At 40.9% G+C, this 16,420-nt stretch overlaps 1 protein-coding gene across 1 annotated transcript in view; it reads left to right on the top strand.

Annotated features, from left to right (window-relative positions):
• Positions 1-16,420, top strand: part of LOC126189008 (mediator of RNA polymerase II transcription subunit 15) — a 140,547-nt gene that overhangs the window by 14,649 nt on the left and 109,478 nt on the right. The window contains exons 2-4 of the mRNA XM_049930819.1: positions 4,560-4,647; positions 15,946-15,997; positions 16,074-16,169. Coding sequence (XP_049786776.1) covers positions 4,560-4,647; positions 15,946-15,997; positions 16,074-16,169 — 236 coding nt within the window. The remainder of the gene's footprint in view (positions 1-4,559; positions 4,648-15,945; positions 15,998-16,073; positions 16,170-16,420) is intronic.

Raw genomic sequence — 16,420 nt, forward strand, 5'->3', positions numbered from 1 at the left:
AGATTCGAAAAGGAGTTGAGGTTATGGAGGAAATTAAGAAGTGTTTCTTCACCATGAGTCCAGACCACAAAGATGTCATCTATAAACCTATACCAGGCCAGGGGAAGCAGCTGTTGGGTCTTCAGGAAAGCCTCCTCCATGCGGCCCATGAAGAGGTTGGCATAGGACGGAGCCATCCTGGTTCCCATGGCCGTTCCCCTGATTTGTTTGTAGGTCTGGCCTTCAAAAGTGAAGTAATTATGGGTGAGGATGAAGTTGGTAAGTGTGATGAGGAACGAGGTTTTTGGAAGATCTTCGGGTGGGCGTTGGGAGAGGTAGTGCTCAAGGGCAGAGAGACCATGGGTATGTGGGATGTTTGTGTAAAGGGATGTAGCATCTATGGTGACAAGAAAGGTTTCAGGTGGGAGAGGAGTGGGAATGGATTTGAGGCGTTCTAGGAAATGGTTTGTGTCTTTGATGTAGGATGGGAGTCTGCGGGTGATAGGTTGGAGGTGCTGGTCTACCAGAGCTGAGATACGTTCGGTTGGGGCTTTGAAGCCTGCTACAATGGGACGGCCAGGATGGTTCTCTTTGTGGATTTTGGGTAATAGGTAGAAGGTAGGGGTACGTGGCTCAGGTGGAGTGAGTAATTCTATGGAAGCCGTTGTGAGGCCTTGTGAGGGACCTTGGATTCTTAGGATTTTTTGCAGCTCAGTCTGGATGGAGGGAATGGGATCCTGGGTAACAGCTTTGTAGGTTGAGGTGTCGGAGAGTTGACGCAGTCCTTCTGCCACATACTCCACACGGTCAAGTACGACAGTTGTGGAGCCTTTGTCCGCCGGGAGGATGACAATAGAGCAGTCTATTTTCAGCTCCTTAATGGCACGGGATTCAGCTGGGGTGATGTTGGGGGTTGTTGGGATGTTCTTCAAGAAGGACTGGGAGGCAACACTGGATGTGAGGAATTCCTGAAATGTCTGCAAGGGATGGTTTTGGGGGAGGGGAGGAGGATCCCTTTGAGAAGGCAGTCGGAACTGTTCTAGACAGGGTTCAACACTGGGTCTAGTATTTGGGGGCTGTGTTTGGGTAGTGAAGTGGTATTTCCAGTTGAGGTTCCGGGTGAATGAGAGGAGATCTTTAACCAGGGCAGTGTGGTTGAATTTAGGTGTGGGGCTAAAGGTTAAGCCTTTTGACAGAACAGATGTCTCTGGAGGAGAGAGGGATCTGGATGAGAGGTTTAGGACTGAATTGGGACTGGCGATATGTGGCATTTGACTGTGGTTATAGTTGAGATTTGGTCTGTGTGGGGTATGTGCTGGGATGGGGAGATTGAGTAGGGTGGCTAGGCTAGGTTTGTTGGCTATGAGGGGGGTTTGTTGAAGGTTCTGTTGTGGTTGGTGTTTGTGAGGGATAGGGAGAGGGACCCCACTTCTTAGGTGTTGCACTAGCACTGTGGATAGTTTTTTCAGGTGTTGTGTGGCATGGAACTCAAGTTTGCAGCTGGCTTCTAGGATGATGTTCTTGAGTGTGTTCTCCAAGCAAGGGTTTGAGAGGTGGAGGACTTTGAAGAGAGATAGGAGCTGTTGGGAGTGGTGGTTACATGAAGTAGTGTAGAGATTCAGGACAAGTTGGGTAAGGGCTAAGGATTGAAGGTTCTGGAAGTCCAGGAGAGACTGGTGGAAGGAGGAATTGCACCCGGAGATGGGAACTTTTAAGGTAAGCCCTTTAGGGGTAATTCCAAAGGTTAAGCAGGACCGGAGGAAAAGTATGTGGGATTGCAATTTGGCTACGGTGAATGCATGTTTCCGGAATGAATGTAAATAATGTGGTATAGGATTAGGGTACATAGTGGGTAACTGGTGGGTAGGGAAATTAAATAACTAAAATTGAAATAGTAATCATAAGAAGGAATAAAATGCGGAGGGAAGGACGAGAAAGAAAGAAATTGTGTTGGTAATGTTCAATACCAAAGGAAGACCACTAAATAAGAAAAATACGGAAAAAGTTGACCAGACCAAGCAAGTATGTCCAGATCAGGGGAAAAGAACACACGTTGCTCAAAAACAGAGATAGCGAGTGGCGAAAAAAGGATCGCGCGTGCTGCAAAAGATATCGCGCGTACCGCAAAAAAGATCGCGCGTACCGCAAAAGCGATCGCGCGTGCCACAAAAAAGATCGCGCGTGCCGCAAAAAGATCGCGCGTGCCGCAAAAAGATCGCGCGTGTCGCAAAAAAGATCGCGCGTGTCGCAAAAAAGATCGCGCGTGTCGCAAAAAAGATCGCGCGTGCCGCAAAAATGTCCCAAAAAAATTTTCTTGTGGCAGAGAAAGATAGCCAATGGCACAAAAATATCGCCAGCAACAAGAAATCGACGGAAATGGACGATACTGGTAGGTGCGGAAGAGATTGTTGGCAGTGATTGTTGGCTGGAAAACAGTGAATAACGAACGTTAAAACTATGGAATGTTGAATAAATAAATCAATAAATAAAAAAGAGAAGAGGACTATAAACGGAACAAGATAATAGGAGGAAGATGAAACTAGCACAGTTGGTGACGAAAATATTTGTTTATGGATATATAAAACACTGAAGAAGAGAAAATGTTAAGATGACAGACGTAAGTGATAGCTAACAAAAGGGACAAAACAATGAAGGATGTGGACCATATAGATGATCTAAATGATTAATGGAAAATCTTATATAGAGATGTGAAACAAATACTAACAAAGAGATAGAGGGGCTGGCCAGTACTTACCTCAGCTCAGTACAGCCGATAGATACACACAAAACAAAACCGAAAATTTATGTTCCTAGCTTTCGGAACAAATGTTCCTTCATCAGGGAGGAGAGAGGGGAAAGAAAGGGAAGAAGGGAAAGGAGATTCAGTTACTCACAACCCAGGTTATGAAGCAACAGGGAAAGGAAAATAGAGAGGGTAGCAAGGATGGAGGCATGGTTGTCAGAGGGAAGCTGTCTTCCATCTTCTGTTTTTCATTAGACTCATTCCCTCTGACAACCATGCCTCCATCCTTGCTACCCTCTCTATTTTCCTTTCCCTGTTGCTTCATAACCTGGGTTGTGAGTAACTGAATCTCCTTTCCCTTCTTCCCTTTCTTTCCCCTCTCTCCTCCCTGATGAAGGAACATTTGTTCCGAAAGCTAGGAACATAAATTTTCGGTTTTGTTTTGTGTGTATCTATCGGCTGTACTGAGCTGAGGTAAGTACTGGCCAGCCCCTCTATCTCTTTGTTAGTAAATGTACCTTCTGGAGCTTTATTGGAAGGTTTATGAGGACTTCTTAAATCACCATCAGGCTCCTCTTCTTTCTTTGCTTCTTGTGTACATAAAGTCATTCTGCCATTGGAAGGTCAAAAAGTTTGCAGAAAATAGTTTACAGACTTTAACTGAATAATTCTGAACATGTAAGTAGTATTTGTTAATACAAGCCTTTGGAGGTTGAGGTTGACATCTTGTTCGTGGTCTTCTTGCTGCAGGAGATTCTGATGTTATTAGTCCACATAGATAGAGATTTTGATAGTTAAAAAGATCCCATTTTCCAATAACTATCAAAAATTCCTTTCCTTATCTTCTTAATTTAGTTTTGAAGTATGTTGTAGTCTACAATGGCAATCAACATCTCAAAATATTTTGGCAGGAGCTGTTTTACCTATTTGGATACTGTATGCGTTATCTTGATTCCGTTTTAGTTTTATCTGCTGTCTTCCATCTTCTGTTTTTCATTAGACTCATTTTGAGATGGATGATATTCTGAAGCAGGATCTGAAATTTCTCCCTCTTTGTTCATGATTTCTGTAAGCTTATCTGAATTATTCAGATTAACATGAGTGTAAGCTCAGACAGAAACCAGTAATAACTGCCAGATAATTAAGTTAATGGTTTGTATAACAATATTATAAAATAAAACTTGTCTGACAATGGCGGAGACAATGTTATCATACAAAACTTACCTGAAAACAGTTTAGACAATGTTATAATACAAAACTGGAGCTAGTCAGACTTACTTCAGTTTGCCATAACATGTATCATATAACTCATTTCACAGTAGAACTTATGGTGCCATCTGTGATGCTAGTGTGCATACAAAGACATACATTATGTGAAATCCAAAAGACTGAAGTTTCCACTAAGGACATAGTAGTTAACATATTTTTGGCAGAATCTGACTTACACTGTTACACCATAAAGTCCTTCAAATAATATAATAAAACTGAGGAGGCAGCAGCTTTCAGAGTAGGAACTTCCTTACTAATTGTATCAGTTATATTTAAGTGACATAAGTGTGAACATCACGAAGCAATGTAGTGATGGTTTATTAATACAGTTTACAGTTTCAGTTTATATGACGTTTTCAATGTCATGAACACCTTAACTTGTTTTGCATTGTTAAAGCTTGTTGATGGAATCTGTACGGCTAGTGTTTCATGTTTCCATTTGTTCTATGCCAGGTTCTATGATTCAGTGGCCTCTTGTTCTTCCTAAGCACTGCAGCTATTCATCTTCACATCTTTTAAACAGTTGTCCTATGATCTTGTCTGTGATAGTGACTCTTCTGTGTTACAGAGACGAAGCAATTCAGAGATCTGGTATGCCAACAGCGAAGAACAGTGTTGAAATGGAGAACCATGTCTTTCAGAAAGCAAAAACAAAGGTAAGCAGTATGCAAGTAGAGTTACAGCATTGTCTCATCGATGGTTGCAATTGAAAGACTACAAGTAATGTTATAAGTAATTATTGCTGTATGATCACTAACTCCTTCATGTGAAGGTTGAAGTTTTTCCTTATAAAATATGGCTCACAAATTTTTAGCAAGTTAAAGATGTGCCATGCCCTACAAAATTCTTCTACTGATATTTCTTTGAAATTGATTCAGTGAAATAATGACCTGACTGTGAGTACATGTGTCATTACTTGAGCAGAAGTGTAACTAATTGGGGTGGTAAGTTAAAAGATTATGGAAGGTGGAATTATTGGAAGAGGCTTGCATGCTAATAAAGGGAAATAGGACGTGAACATCATTTGTATGTGAATTAGAATGTGAGCAATTAAGTACATGCTTATTGTTAGGAAGGAAATGCGTACAGCAATGAAAAATGGTTGAAGAACATAAGGCTGTGGGAAAGTTACGTAGAAAATGGTAAATGAATAAAAAATATGATCAGTGGATGGATGAAAGCAAATGCATTAGTAGTGGTATGTGATCATCAGTGTGGAATAGAAGAAACTGCCACATCCTCCCACCTCTTTTTGTGTATATTATTGTTCTCGACTTTATACACTTTTGGTATGTCTCCTTGAATTCGTCGCTTACTTTCCCTTTCCCTTTATCCTGCCTGATTCCCTCTTTCCACCATTGCAGAAAATTACGGCTAAAGAAAAGAGGGACAGGTAGTGCAAATGGTTACTTAAAAATGTTGTGGACAGTGAATTTAGCCTGACACTGCATTTTATGATTGAGTAGTTAAGTTTGGTTTCACTTTTTTGGATTTCTTCCACTGAAAACCTTTGTTGTGCATCAAAATCCCCAACGTGATAAAAAAATCTGAGTTTGCATAGTGTCTGGTAATCAAATTATTGTTCCAGTATTCTTTGCAACTTCTGACAACACGTATGTTTAGCTCCAGAACAAGAACTTCTACACTCAGTAAAAGGAACAACAGTACAGCTTCTTCCAGAAACAAATTTCTTCTTTATCTCTTTCACTATGACACATAGGAGCAGAAGAGGAGTTGGCAGCCGTAGGATCCATAGCCCATAGTCTGTGGTTCCTTCAGTTACAGCTACATACCAAATGTCTTGTTAAATAGTATCTAACATTCATGAAGCTGTTACAGAAGAATGTACTATAAGAAAAGACAGGCAGGTGCTTTGTTTGATGGACTTGTCTGTATTTGATTTTTATCTATGAGTTACTTAAAAGGCAAAAGGCATAAAATAACTCTAAAAGTGTAACCCAACCGATTCAGAACATGCACTGGAGTATCGAAAGAATCGATATGGCAGTTCTATGTGCAGTGAGTTTGAATATGATTTCACAAGTAAAAAGTGTGCAAGGTGACAATTTTTAAAAATATTTTCAGGTTTTAAATAATTGTGTGTTTCTGTGGATAAATGGGCGTATTACTGGCATGGATGCATTGTATCTTACACTTTTTATTTTTTTTTTTTTTTTTTAAATCAGTCAGTAAGCACATTACCTAACAAATGAGTGATGGTCTCGTGGCTTTGTGGCAAACGGTCAGTGCACTTGCAACTAGAAAACTACTTAGCCACTCTGTACAGGTGTTGATCATTTGGCTACTAGGGAGCCAGGCCTATGTGACATGCATTCCCAAGAAACATTTTTGATTATAGAAAAATTGTACAATACTAATTTGTGGCACAGTATTCCTAGACAGCGTCTAACAGAAATATATTTGTAGTCGGAAAATGCATGCAACCCATATATGGTTATGGAACCTCCAGCCTGCCAATATCCATACAGTCCATTCTATCCAAATTTTATTTCAGATACCCAGATGATGATTAGAGTACAATAATGGTACTAATGAGGTAAGTGTTTTTTGTGCAAGTCTCTTGGCTTTATTGAGCTAGATGGTCCAGTTGTCGAGACGCTGGATGCGCATTTGGGAGGTGGAGAATCCAGTTCCTCATCTGGCTATTCAGATTCTGGTTATCTGTGTCTTCCCTGAATTCCTTAAATCGATGATTTTTTTGAATGGGATACGGTGTATTTGCTTCCCAATCATTCCCCAGTCTTGTCGGTATCCTTTGTTTAATGACCTTGGTATCGATGGAATGTTAAATGCAAGTATCTGTACCTTTCATTTCACTTTGTTGTTGCTACTAACAGTATAATGCCCTTGAAAGTATTCCAGTACAGATATCTGAGTTTGTGAATAATTTTACTGTATTTTCTTTCTCTTGCAAACCTACAACAGCCATTTTCTTGAGTATCTTACGAACTATAAGACACTCTTTTTTTTCTTTGAAAAATTACCTCCAAAATCCAGGTCTGTCTTATACTTGAAATTAATATAAAAATGTCCAGTGTTTGATTTAAAATTCCTGCCAGTCTTAAAAATGGCCTCTCTCTGGCAACATTGGATTCAACTGGCAGCAGCAGCAGCAGCGCACTGATGCAACAACAAACATGAATTGCAAGGATTCACAAGCTTGCTAACACTGTCTCCCTCCTGCCCCACCATCACAAACCCAGAACACTGTGTAGCCTATGATGCATTATTGCAGTCTACAGTGCCATTGAACTTGAATTGAAAGTAATTTGTGTTATCAGTATCAGTATATTCTAATGGAGAAAAAGAAGGGTAGTCAATGATGTTGGCTATAAATTGAAAGTAGTTGTGTATGCAGAACAACATGGAAACGGAGCAGGTGAGCAGCACTTCGGCCCTCCACCAACGGAAAAAACCATTCGCAATTGGCGGGCTAGTAAAGAATAACTGATAAAAAGAGGAACACAAAAAATGTGCAAATAGAGCATTGTATGTAAAACGGCCAAAACTAGATGACAATTTTCATGAATTTAAAAATGGTTTTATCAAACTTTTTTTAGTGTGGCTTTGCAATCTAATAATAAAAATGGTAAAATTGTTATTTAAAAAAAATGCTTAAAAAGTAAGGTGTGTCTTATAGTCCGTAGCGTCTTATAGTCCATAAAACACAGTACTTCCAACTCACAGTTACAGGATTGGAGGGAGTTGAAATTGCCGATTTTAACTATTTTTACAGCAAGTGCATGTGTGTATAAATTTCGTGTTAACCTGTCTCATAGTACTTTTTAACTGATCTAACTTTTCTGATGAGGAAACATAATACAAAATTTAAAGGTTTGTGTAAGTTTCCGAGTCTTTGTACTTGACTCAAAGCTCATGTTAGTACCATACCTAAGTGACATGAAGGTCAGGCTTCTGGAGACCTGGAGCACCCTGAAGTAACTTAGTCACACGCATTGGAGACCAGGGAGACATGCCTGCTCCAATCTTACAAAGCTTTAGAGCACTTTATTAGTGGTTTGTAAAATTTTGTATGAGTTCTGCAATTATGTGACACTAACAGGTGAGTTCTAGGGGACACTGTTGGTTGCTCTGAGGTTCTCTTGTGCCAGTTCACAAGATCGATTTACCAAACTTATTTTATCAGTAGTTGTCAAAACAGTGGAAAGTCTGGGATGGAATAACAATAATATGAAAAGATTTGATGTTACTCACCTCATAGATTGGGCTCTGAATAGGAGATAGGTACTTTGGAAAGACAGCTAAATATTATGTAGGAAAGACACAGCTAAATATTGTGTAATTGTGTAGCTATCATACTAAGTCCTTTGTCAGACATAGACAAAACAACACCACACACACACACACACACACACACACACACACACACACACACACACACACAGAGAGAGAGAGAGAGAGAGAGAGAGAGAGAGAGAGAGAGAGAGAGAGAGAGAGAGAGAGTTGTCTGTAGGTGCCGTTGCAGTTGGGCCTTAGTGTCCAGAAATGACTGGTGTGTGTGTGTGTGTGTGTGTGTGTGTGTGTGTGTGTGTGTGTGTGTGTGAGATTTTGTCTACGTCTGATGAAGGACTTAGTCTGATAAATTGTAGCTAGAAGTGCCTTTTTGATGTGCCAGTCATCTACTCAATGATGAGATAAGTAGTGTCTATCCTTTTCATATTGTTGTCACCAGTAGTTATGCTTGGCACAGTTATGTGTAATCTGGAGCTTGCTGGGTCAAAGGAGAAACATGCTTGATGCAAAATCCCTTGTCTAGCAGACTCTCTGAGTGCTGTTAGAGCTATAGAATGCATCTTTCCAGCTGATAAGTATTTGCTATAATCTTCTGTGTACAAAGACTTTGTACAGGAAGTATGTTTCTGCTGGGTCCCAGGGCACGAGACCTCAAGGAAACAAATTAGCAGATGTGCCAGTCAGTGAATACGCATGGGAAAATCCTGCACCTCATTGTGCCTCCTCCCTATGATCTACAGTTTCTATTTGCTGTAGGAACCACAGTCAAGACAGCAGAAATAGACTCAAAGTGACAGACAGTAAGCTGCAATTGGACAAGTCTCCCCCACGGGGCTTGCAGCTCTTTGCGAGTACGTGCACGGCAAGCATTGCACTCCAAGCTTTTGCAGTACTTCTTCCTTTCACATATTGCAATTTTATTCTCTTACTGTGTCTTTTTTAGAACTTATCCTGTATGGCAGATTCCATACTGTCTAACTTATTCATAGGATGTAGATTATGGCTTTTTCCCTTTATTTTACACCACACATTTCGGTTACTTATGTTTGGTTCTCACAAGTGGGTTTGACCTCCACCTTTCCAAACAAAATTTACAGAAGAATTTTTTACAGAAATGTGTGCTGTGTGGGGAAGGAAGCATAACAACCATCCCATATGGGGGATCATCAGATACCTGTACAGTGGTAGCATCCTGACCATGTAGGTATCAAACTATTGATGCTTGAGCTGTCACTTCCTCTCGCATGCTGAGGAGTAGGTGCCTGTCTGTTTGAGGGAACTGGGTCTCCAGGCTCTGGTCATCAAGCCAGATGGCCTCTGGCTGGGTGGCACATGGGGGAAGAGCCCTTGTTCAGACTAGGTGGTACTGTGGTGGATATCTGGTGTCATGAAAAGACCGACTGTGAGCCTCTGGCAGTCCCTTCATACAACAGCAATAGTCCAGACTATGATGTAGCTAAGAATTTACCCTCCTAGGCCACACCACGGAAGGAAAACAAGACCAAGTGGTTTGCAGACACTTGCTTCCCTCAGTTCCTGGTTTGCATCGGAACAGGGGGAAGACCCTTTCTCTCTACTAAGCGAAGTTTCGCTGTGGAGAATATTGAAAACGTATTTGATGAACTCTCTCTTCCCCCCCCCCCCCCCCCCCCCCCCCCCCCCCCCCCCCCCCCGTAGATTACAAAGTGGTTCCATCATAATGAAGAAGACAAATCCTACCCAATCTTGGGAATTACTGCCTTGTAAACAACTTGCTGACATACTGCAGTATTACCATAACATTCTGTAAGAATCTAAACCTAGAAGGGGTTTAAATTTTCACCGGGACCTAACATAGTGGACAGATGAAGAACTATGTGAACATTTGTAGAAGTGACGGATCCTTCGTATGTCATGTACATCAAGGTCTGCCAGATAATAAGTTCATCTTCAGAATGTCATCCTCACTTTTGAAGGGAGCTTGCTTCTACAGGAGGTCAGAATCATAGTTTGTGTGTGTGTGTGTGTGTGTGTGTGTGTGTGTGTGTGTGTGTCAGTTGTGGGAATGACCATCCTCCCCAACCAGTGAAGTGTTCTTCTCTAATTAAGGAACTCAAAATACAGGAACTGAATATCTCAGATCACTTCTCATATTTTGAAACTTAAAAAAAAAGATTGTTTTTATTCTGTCACCATGGTATCGACTTTTGTCATAATAGTGGCCAGGTCTATTTTGGTACTTGCGTAATTAGTCACTGAAATTAATTGACTTCCAGCAGTTATCAAAATAATTTTGGCTGTGGGGTTCTATTGGCATTCTCCTCTTATGGTTACTGCAGCACCATCTGTGGGAGCCATTCCCCTACCCTGCCAGAGAAGCAACACCCTCCTCTGGCATCTACACACCAGTCTGTAACTGAAGGAACCGCAGACTGTGGCTATAGATCCTAGAGCTGCCAACTCCTCTTCTGCTCCTATGTGTCATGGCTGCCAAAAGCAGTGAAAGATATAAAGAAGAAGTCACGGGAGAAGGCTACTCTGAATATCCTGGAGGCACCACATCCTCTACGCAGTCATATTCTGAAATCAGTATGAATTGGAGATTTCGTTGTGCACCACCCCTTGTGGGGAAGTACTATGTTGTCTCATTGACCTGCTTCTTTCCGATCTTATTAATCTCTCTCTCCTCAATGACTGGGTTCCTACCCACCTCAGTGCTGTCCATGACACCTTTTTGGCTATCGAACATATGATTTCTTCTCGTAATCTCATGGCTTTGCTTCACTGTTCACAACATGACAATCTCTGTCACAGTGATCACTTAGTGGTAATTCTATCACTAATTTGTCACCAACTGACAGTCCAGTTACCATGTTAGGCTCTTCGAAGAGCCAGCTGGCAGTTGTGTATCTCTGCTTTCATCTTTGCCAGATTGCATTGATGAGTTTGGGCGAATCATCTTCATTGTATTTATCTGTGCTGCTGGAACTACTATTCTCTTTCCTACAGGGCCTCCTCCTCTACTAGTAGGTGCTATGGTAGATCAAAGACATTGCCACAGCTATTTAGGATTGTTAATGGGCCCTGTAACATCTCAGACATCATCCTTGACAGACCATCCTCATGATCTTTAAGCGACTTTGTGCTAAAAGTATGGCTCATCATCGCAGATTTGGGCCAAGTTCCATGGTCTGCTGGGCCTCCAAAGATCCAGAAGTGTTCTGGGCTGTCTCCTGTTTCACAGCGGTGTGTCTACTGATGCATTGGTTCTTGCTGAACACCTCGTAACACACTTTTTGAGAGTGTTGGCATCTTCTTCTTAACCTGTCTACATTTCAAACACATAAAATAAAAGTTGAAGAAATTATCTATCCTCTATCTCATCTGACCTCTGTCCTTCCAAATTGCTTTTCAGTGCCTGGGAACAGCTTCAAGCTCTCGACATGTTGCATGACATCGCATGATATGGCACCAGGCCCTGATTAAATTCATAATCAGATAATCCAATATCTGATGATTACTGAAGGATTCTGTCAACTCAGGGTCTTCTGTCATATTCGCCTAAAAGGTATTTTTCCTTCATGATGGTGAGATAGTATCACCACCCCAATTCTTAAATGAGGCAAAAATCCCATGTCCATAGACAGCTGCTGACCAGTTAGCCTCACCAACATGCTATGAAAACTGCTTGAAAGCATGGTATCCCAATGATTTCACTGCTTTCTTGAATCACGGAACCATTTGACATCCTATCAGTGTGGTTTCTGAGAGGGAAAGCTCACAATGAAGTATCTGGTTGTGTTGGAAACAGCAATTTGACAGGCTTTATCTAAATGCCATGTCATCATAGTCCTTTTTTGATCAGCGTAAGGCGTACGGCACTGATTGACACTATCCAGTTGTATTTACATTCCAAGACTGGGGCTCTTGAGGCTCATTGCTGATTATTTGTCAGTGTTTGCCCCACCAGTTATGTGTTACAGTTGGTACATTACTCAGCCCCCCACAGGTCCAAGAGAATGGTGTCCTGCAGCGCTCTGTGTTGAGTGTTACACTGTGACTTATTGTCGTCAATAAGTTAGTGACCACTGTCATTCCAGCGTTCACCCTATCGCTGTATGTGTAATTTTTACATTTGGTATGCAATCATGATCCTAAGATTTTTTCTGTTCATTCAACTTACCAAATTGTCCTTGCATACAAAGAGCATGGACCCACTGACTACTCCCTCGTGTGGCTTGTACCTCGAGGCCCTCAGCTGTGACCTTCACTTAGCCCTCTTAGAAAGTGGTTACCCATGTGTGCCCCCACACCTTCTCGTGGTCAGTATCCAGATCACAAATTAGGACAGCTCTGTTTCAAGGACGTATAGTTTAAGTCACACCAGTTTCCTTTCGGTGTCTGTTACTCTTAGCTCTTCAGCAGTATGAGGGTGCTACTGTACTTACACTAATGGCTGTAAGACAATGGATAGGATGGAATGTGCTCTGAAATGTCATGCCAGTCAGGAAGGTCGCAGTTCGTAGTAATAGACGGTAAATCATCCAGTAAAACTGAAGTGATATCAGGTGTTCCCCAGGGAAGCATCCTGTGACCTCTGCTGTTCCTGATCTATATAAATGACCTGGGTGACAATCTGAGCAGTTCTCTTAGGTTGTTCGCAGATGATGCTGCAATTTATCGTCTAGTAAGGTCATCCGAAGACCAGTATCAGTTGCAAAGCGATTTAGAAAAGATTGCTGTATGGTGTGGCAGGTGTCAGTTGACACTAAATAACGAAAAGTGTGAGGTGATCCACGTGAGTTCCAAAAGAAATCCGTTGGAATTCGAGTACTCAATAAATAGTACAATTCTCAATGCTGTCAATTCAACTAAGTACCTGACTGTTAAAATTACGAACAACTTCAGTTGGAAAGACGACCACATAGACAATATTGTGGGGAAGGCGAGCCAAAGGTTGCGTTTCATTGGCAGGACACTTAGAAGATGCAACAAGTCCACTAAAGAGACAGCTTACACTACACTCGTTCGTCGTCTGTTAGAATATTGCTGCGCGGTGTGGGATCCTTACCAGGTGGGATTGACGGAGGACATTGAAAGGGTGCAGAAAAGGGCAGCTCGTTTTGTATTATCACGTAATAGGGGAGAGAGTGTGGCAGATATGATACGCGAGTTGGGATGGAAGCCGTTAAAGCAAAGACGTTTTTCGTCGCGGCAAGATCTATTTACGAAATTTCAGTCACCAACTTTCTCTTCCGAATGCGAAAATATTTTGTTGAGCCCAACCTACATAGGTAGGAATGATTATCGAAATAAAATAAGAGAAATCAGAGCTCGAACAGAAAGGTTTAGGTGTTCCTTTTTCCTGCGCGCTGTTTGGGAGTGGAATGGTAGAGAGATAGTATGATTGTGGTTCGATGAACCCTCTGCCAAGCACTTAAATGTGAATTGCAGAGTAATCACGTAGATGTAGATGTAGAACAACATTTTCTGCTTGGAAATGTCTATTGTTTTCACTGCAGAGCTGGTAGCTGTTAAGGGAGCTCTATGTTTTGTTAGACAGACCTCTCTTGAAAGAGTCTTTGTTTGTAGTGTCTCAGTGGCCATCTCCAGGCTGTTGATCAAAGTTACTCTTGTCACCCTTTGACATTTGCTATTCAGTCTTTTATCTGACCACAGTCATATTGCTTGCTCTGTTGTCTTTCTCTTGGTCTCCTGGGAATTTAACTGGCTGATCATTTGACTGGAGAAGTGATTACTCACCCAGCATTCACTTTGATGATCCCAGACGCAGATTCGGAGATGGAACAACATGTCATGGGCTGTCTCCTCTAATAAACTCTGCATCATGAAGGAGACTTAATGCTTTATGGTGCTGTTCATTGTGTTCCACTTGGGAGGAGTCCACCATTCTGTCCCTTCCTTATCAGTCATGCCAGATTAAGCAGCAGATTTATCTTATATAATGAGCTGCTTCTACATTGGGCTTTTGGAGCCTCAGAGACAGTAACACTGACATCCTGGTGGATTGGCCCCTCCTTCTTGCTCTCCATCTAAGCATGATCTTCCAGATGCTTTACTTCCAATATTGGCAGATTCTGTATGGGTAGTTGAACAACTGGTTCTTCATTTTCTACAGGAAAGTGGTTTTTATTCTCAGATGTAATGTTTTAAACTATTGTGGGGATGGGGCCAGGGTGATTGAGGTCAGCGCATGACCTGCCACATGCTGAGTCTAAGGGACCCTAGACCCTACCTCTTCTGCCAGCTTCCTTGGCCAGCTGTCTTTTTTCAGTTTTAATTGCTTTTGGATGGAGTTAGCCCCTTTTTTCTGCCACACTCTATTTTAAGTTTTAGATGTAGCACAACAATGAAGGCATGACTTTAAGCATTCCTTATCCTTGACAATAGTAAGTTGAACAGGTTTTTATGATTTCTCTAAGTTAGCGGGTTCTGTCTCCATCTTTTAATACTTGACAAACTGATCAGATAGTTAGAAAATTGCATATATATGTGACAAATGAACCACATTCCAAATAGATGTGAAAAGGTAGCAAATGCAGTAGTACTACAAAGTTCAGGTGTGTGTGTTGAAATGAACATAAAATTGAAGCAGAAGAATGGTAAAAATATTTAAGTTCAACTAGTGATTAAAAAAAATCTTGACAACACACATTAGTGGCCATCCGTCATACACCATAATGTGACTTGTGAGGTGTAGATCTGGATGTAGATACTTGGTACACTGGTGATGTATTCCACTTCTTTCATTTTATATGGCATCAAAAGAAATTAGTTTAAATCATTTCTTCAGAGTAATGTGCAACCAGTGTATAACAGGATAGCTATGGAAAAATAAGGTGTTGCTCTTACAAGTTGACAATACAAGACTTACAAGGAGGGGCCAATCCACCAGGATGTCAGTTCTTGTTTGAAATTACATAAACTGAGTTTTTGTGAAATTGAGACATAAACCATTTGTTGCATGCTAGTTGCAAGCCCATTTAGATATCATCTGAACTGTGTCTGATTGAATTGAGTTTTGGCACTTGATGTGCTATGACATCAGCAAAAATTACAGCTTTTGAACTGTCATTTAAGGGCGTGGAAAGACCATTAATTTTTTAAAGTTAAAGCAAGAACAGACCGTATTGGTCCTTTTGGGGCCTCACATATTTTCTCTGTCTGATGTTTGATACTTTTGTGTGACACAGTGCAGCATTGTAACCTTCTTATTTCTGTTAGGAAGGGAAGACTCCATCCCTGCTGGAGGAATGCCATTGTCATAACATTTTAGTTTCCTACATTGAATTTTGTGGTTCACAGAACACAAGAAGGTTGCAGAATATGCCAATAGGATAGTTTTTCTTGTTTTACTAGGACACCATGTGTGAATGTTTTTCTATGGAGAAACTATTATGAAAGCCAAGATGAGTATATTCTAAACATGCAAGTTGGTTAAGTGCAAAGATAGCTTTACAGGTTTAAAACAATTATGGATTTGTGAAAATAAATTCTAAAGCCTGGTAAGCTATGCTCCACTTTTAAAAACCTTATTACTTACATTTAAGGTTTGTTACTTCCGCAAGTCAGTGTTAAAAATTGAAAATAAGTTCCTCCAGATTTTGTCATTGTATTCATTTCTGTTTAGAGACTGTGAAAGAGTCACTCTCAGAACACTTTTTCTCTCTCTGTTTCAGGAGGAATATCTGAGCTTTGTTGCAAGACTTATTCTTCATGTCAGAGAACTGAGTGAGTAAAAGTATGTATTCTGATAAATTATTGTAGCTTTTTAATATGATACTGATTTGATTATTGTTGTTTTTAGATGCAAAGAAAGGTCAAGGGATGAATGGCCCTGCTGGAGGAGCAGGGCAAACAATGCAAGATCCCATAAATGCACTCCAAACATTGGCAAGGCAAGGTAAGAAGCAGCTCGTACATTACCACCCAGAATACAAACTGTAACTGATGTCTCAGAAGTTCAAAAATGGTCAGACTGAAAATTTTAAAACTATATACCGTTGAAGAGAAGTATATCCCTAAAAATTTAAGGAACAGGAACACTGGAGCAGCGCAGAGAGAAAATTTGATGCTCTTAAATTTTGTAGCTTTTTCCTTGTTCCTTACAATGCTCAAAAACTTTCATAATCAAAATATCAGCACTATACAGAG

Source organism: Schistocerca cancellata, chromosome 5 (assembly GCF_023864275.1).
Source record: "Schistocerca cancellata isolate TAMUIC-IGC-003103 chromosome 5, iqSchCanc2.1, whole genome shotgun sequence".
Taxonomy (NCBI): Eukaryota; Metazoa; Arthropoda; class Insecta; order Orthoptera; family Acrididae; genus Schistocerca; species Schistocerca cancellata.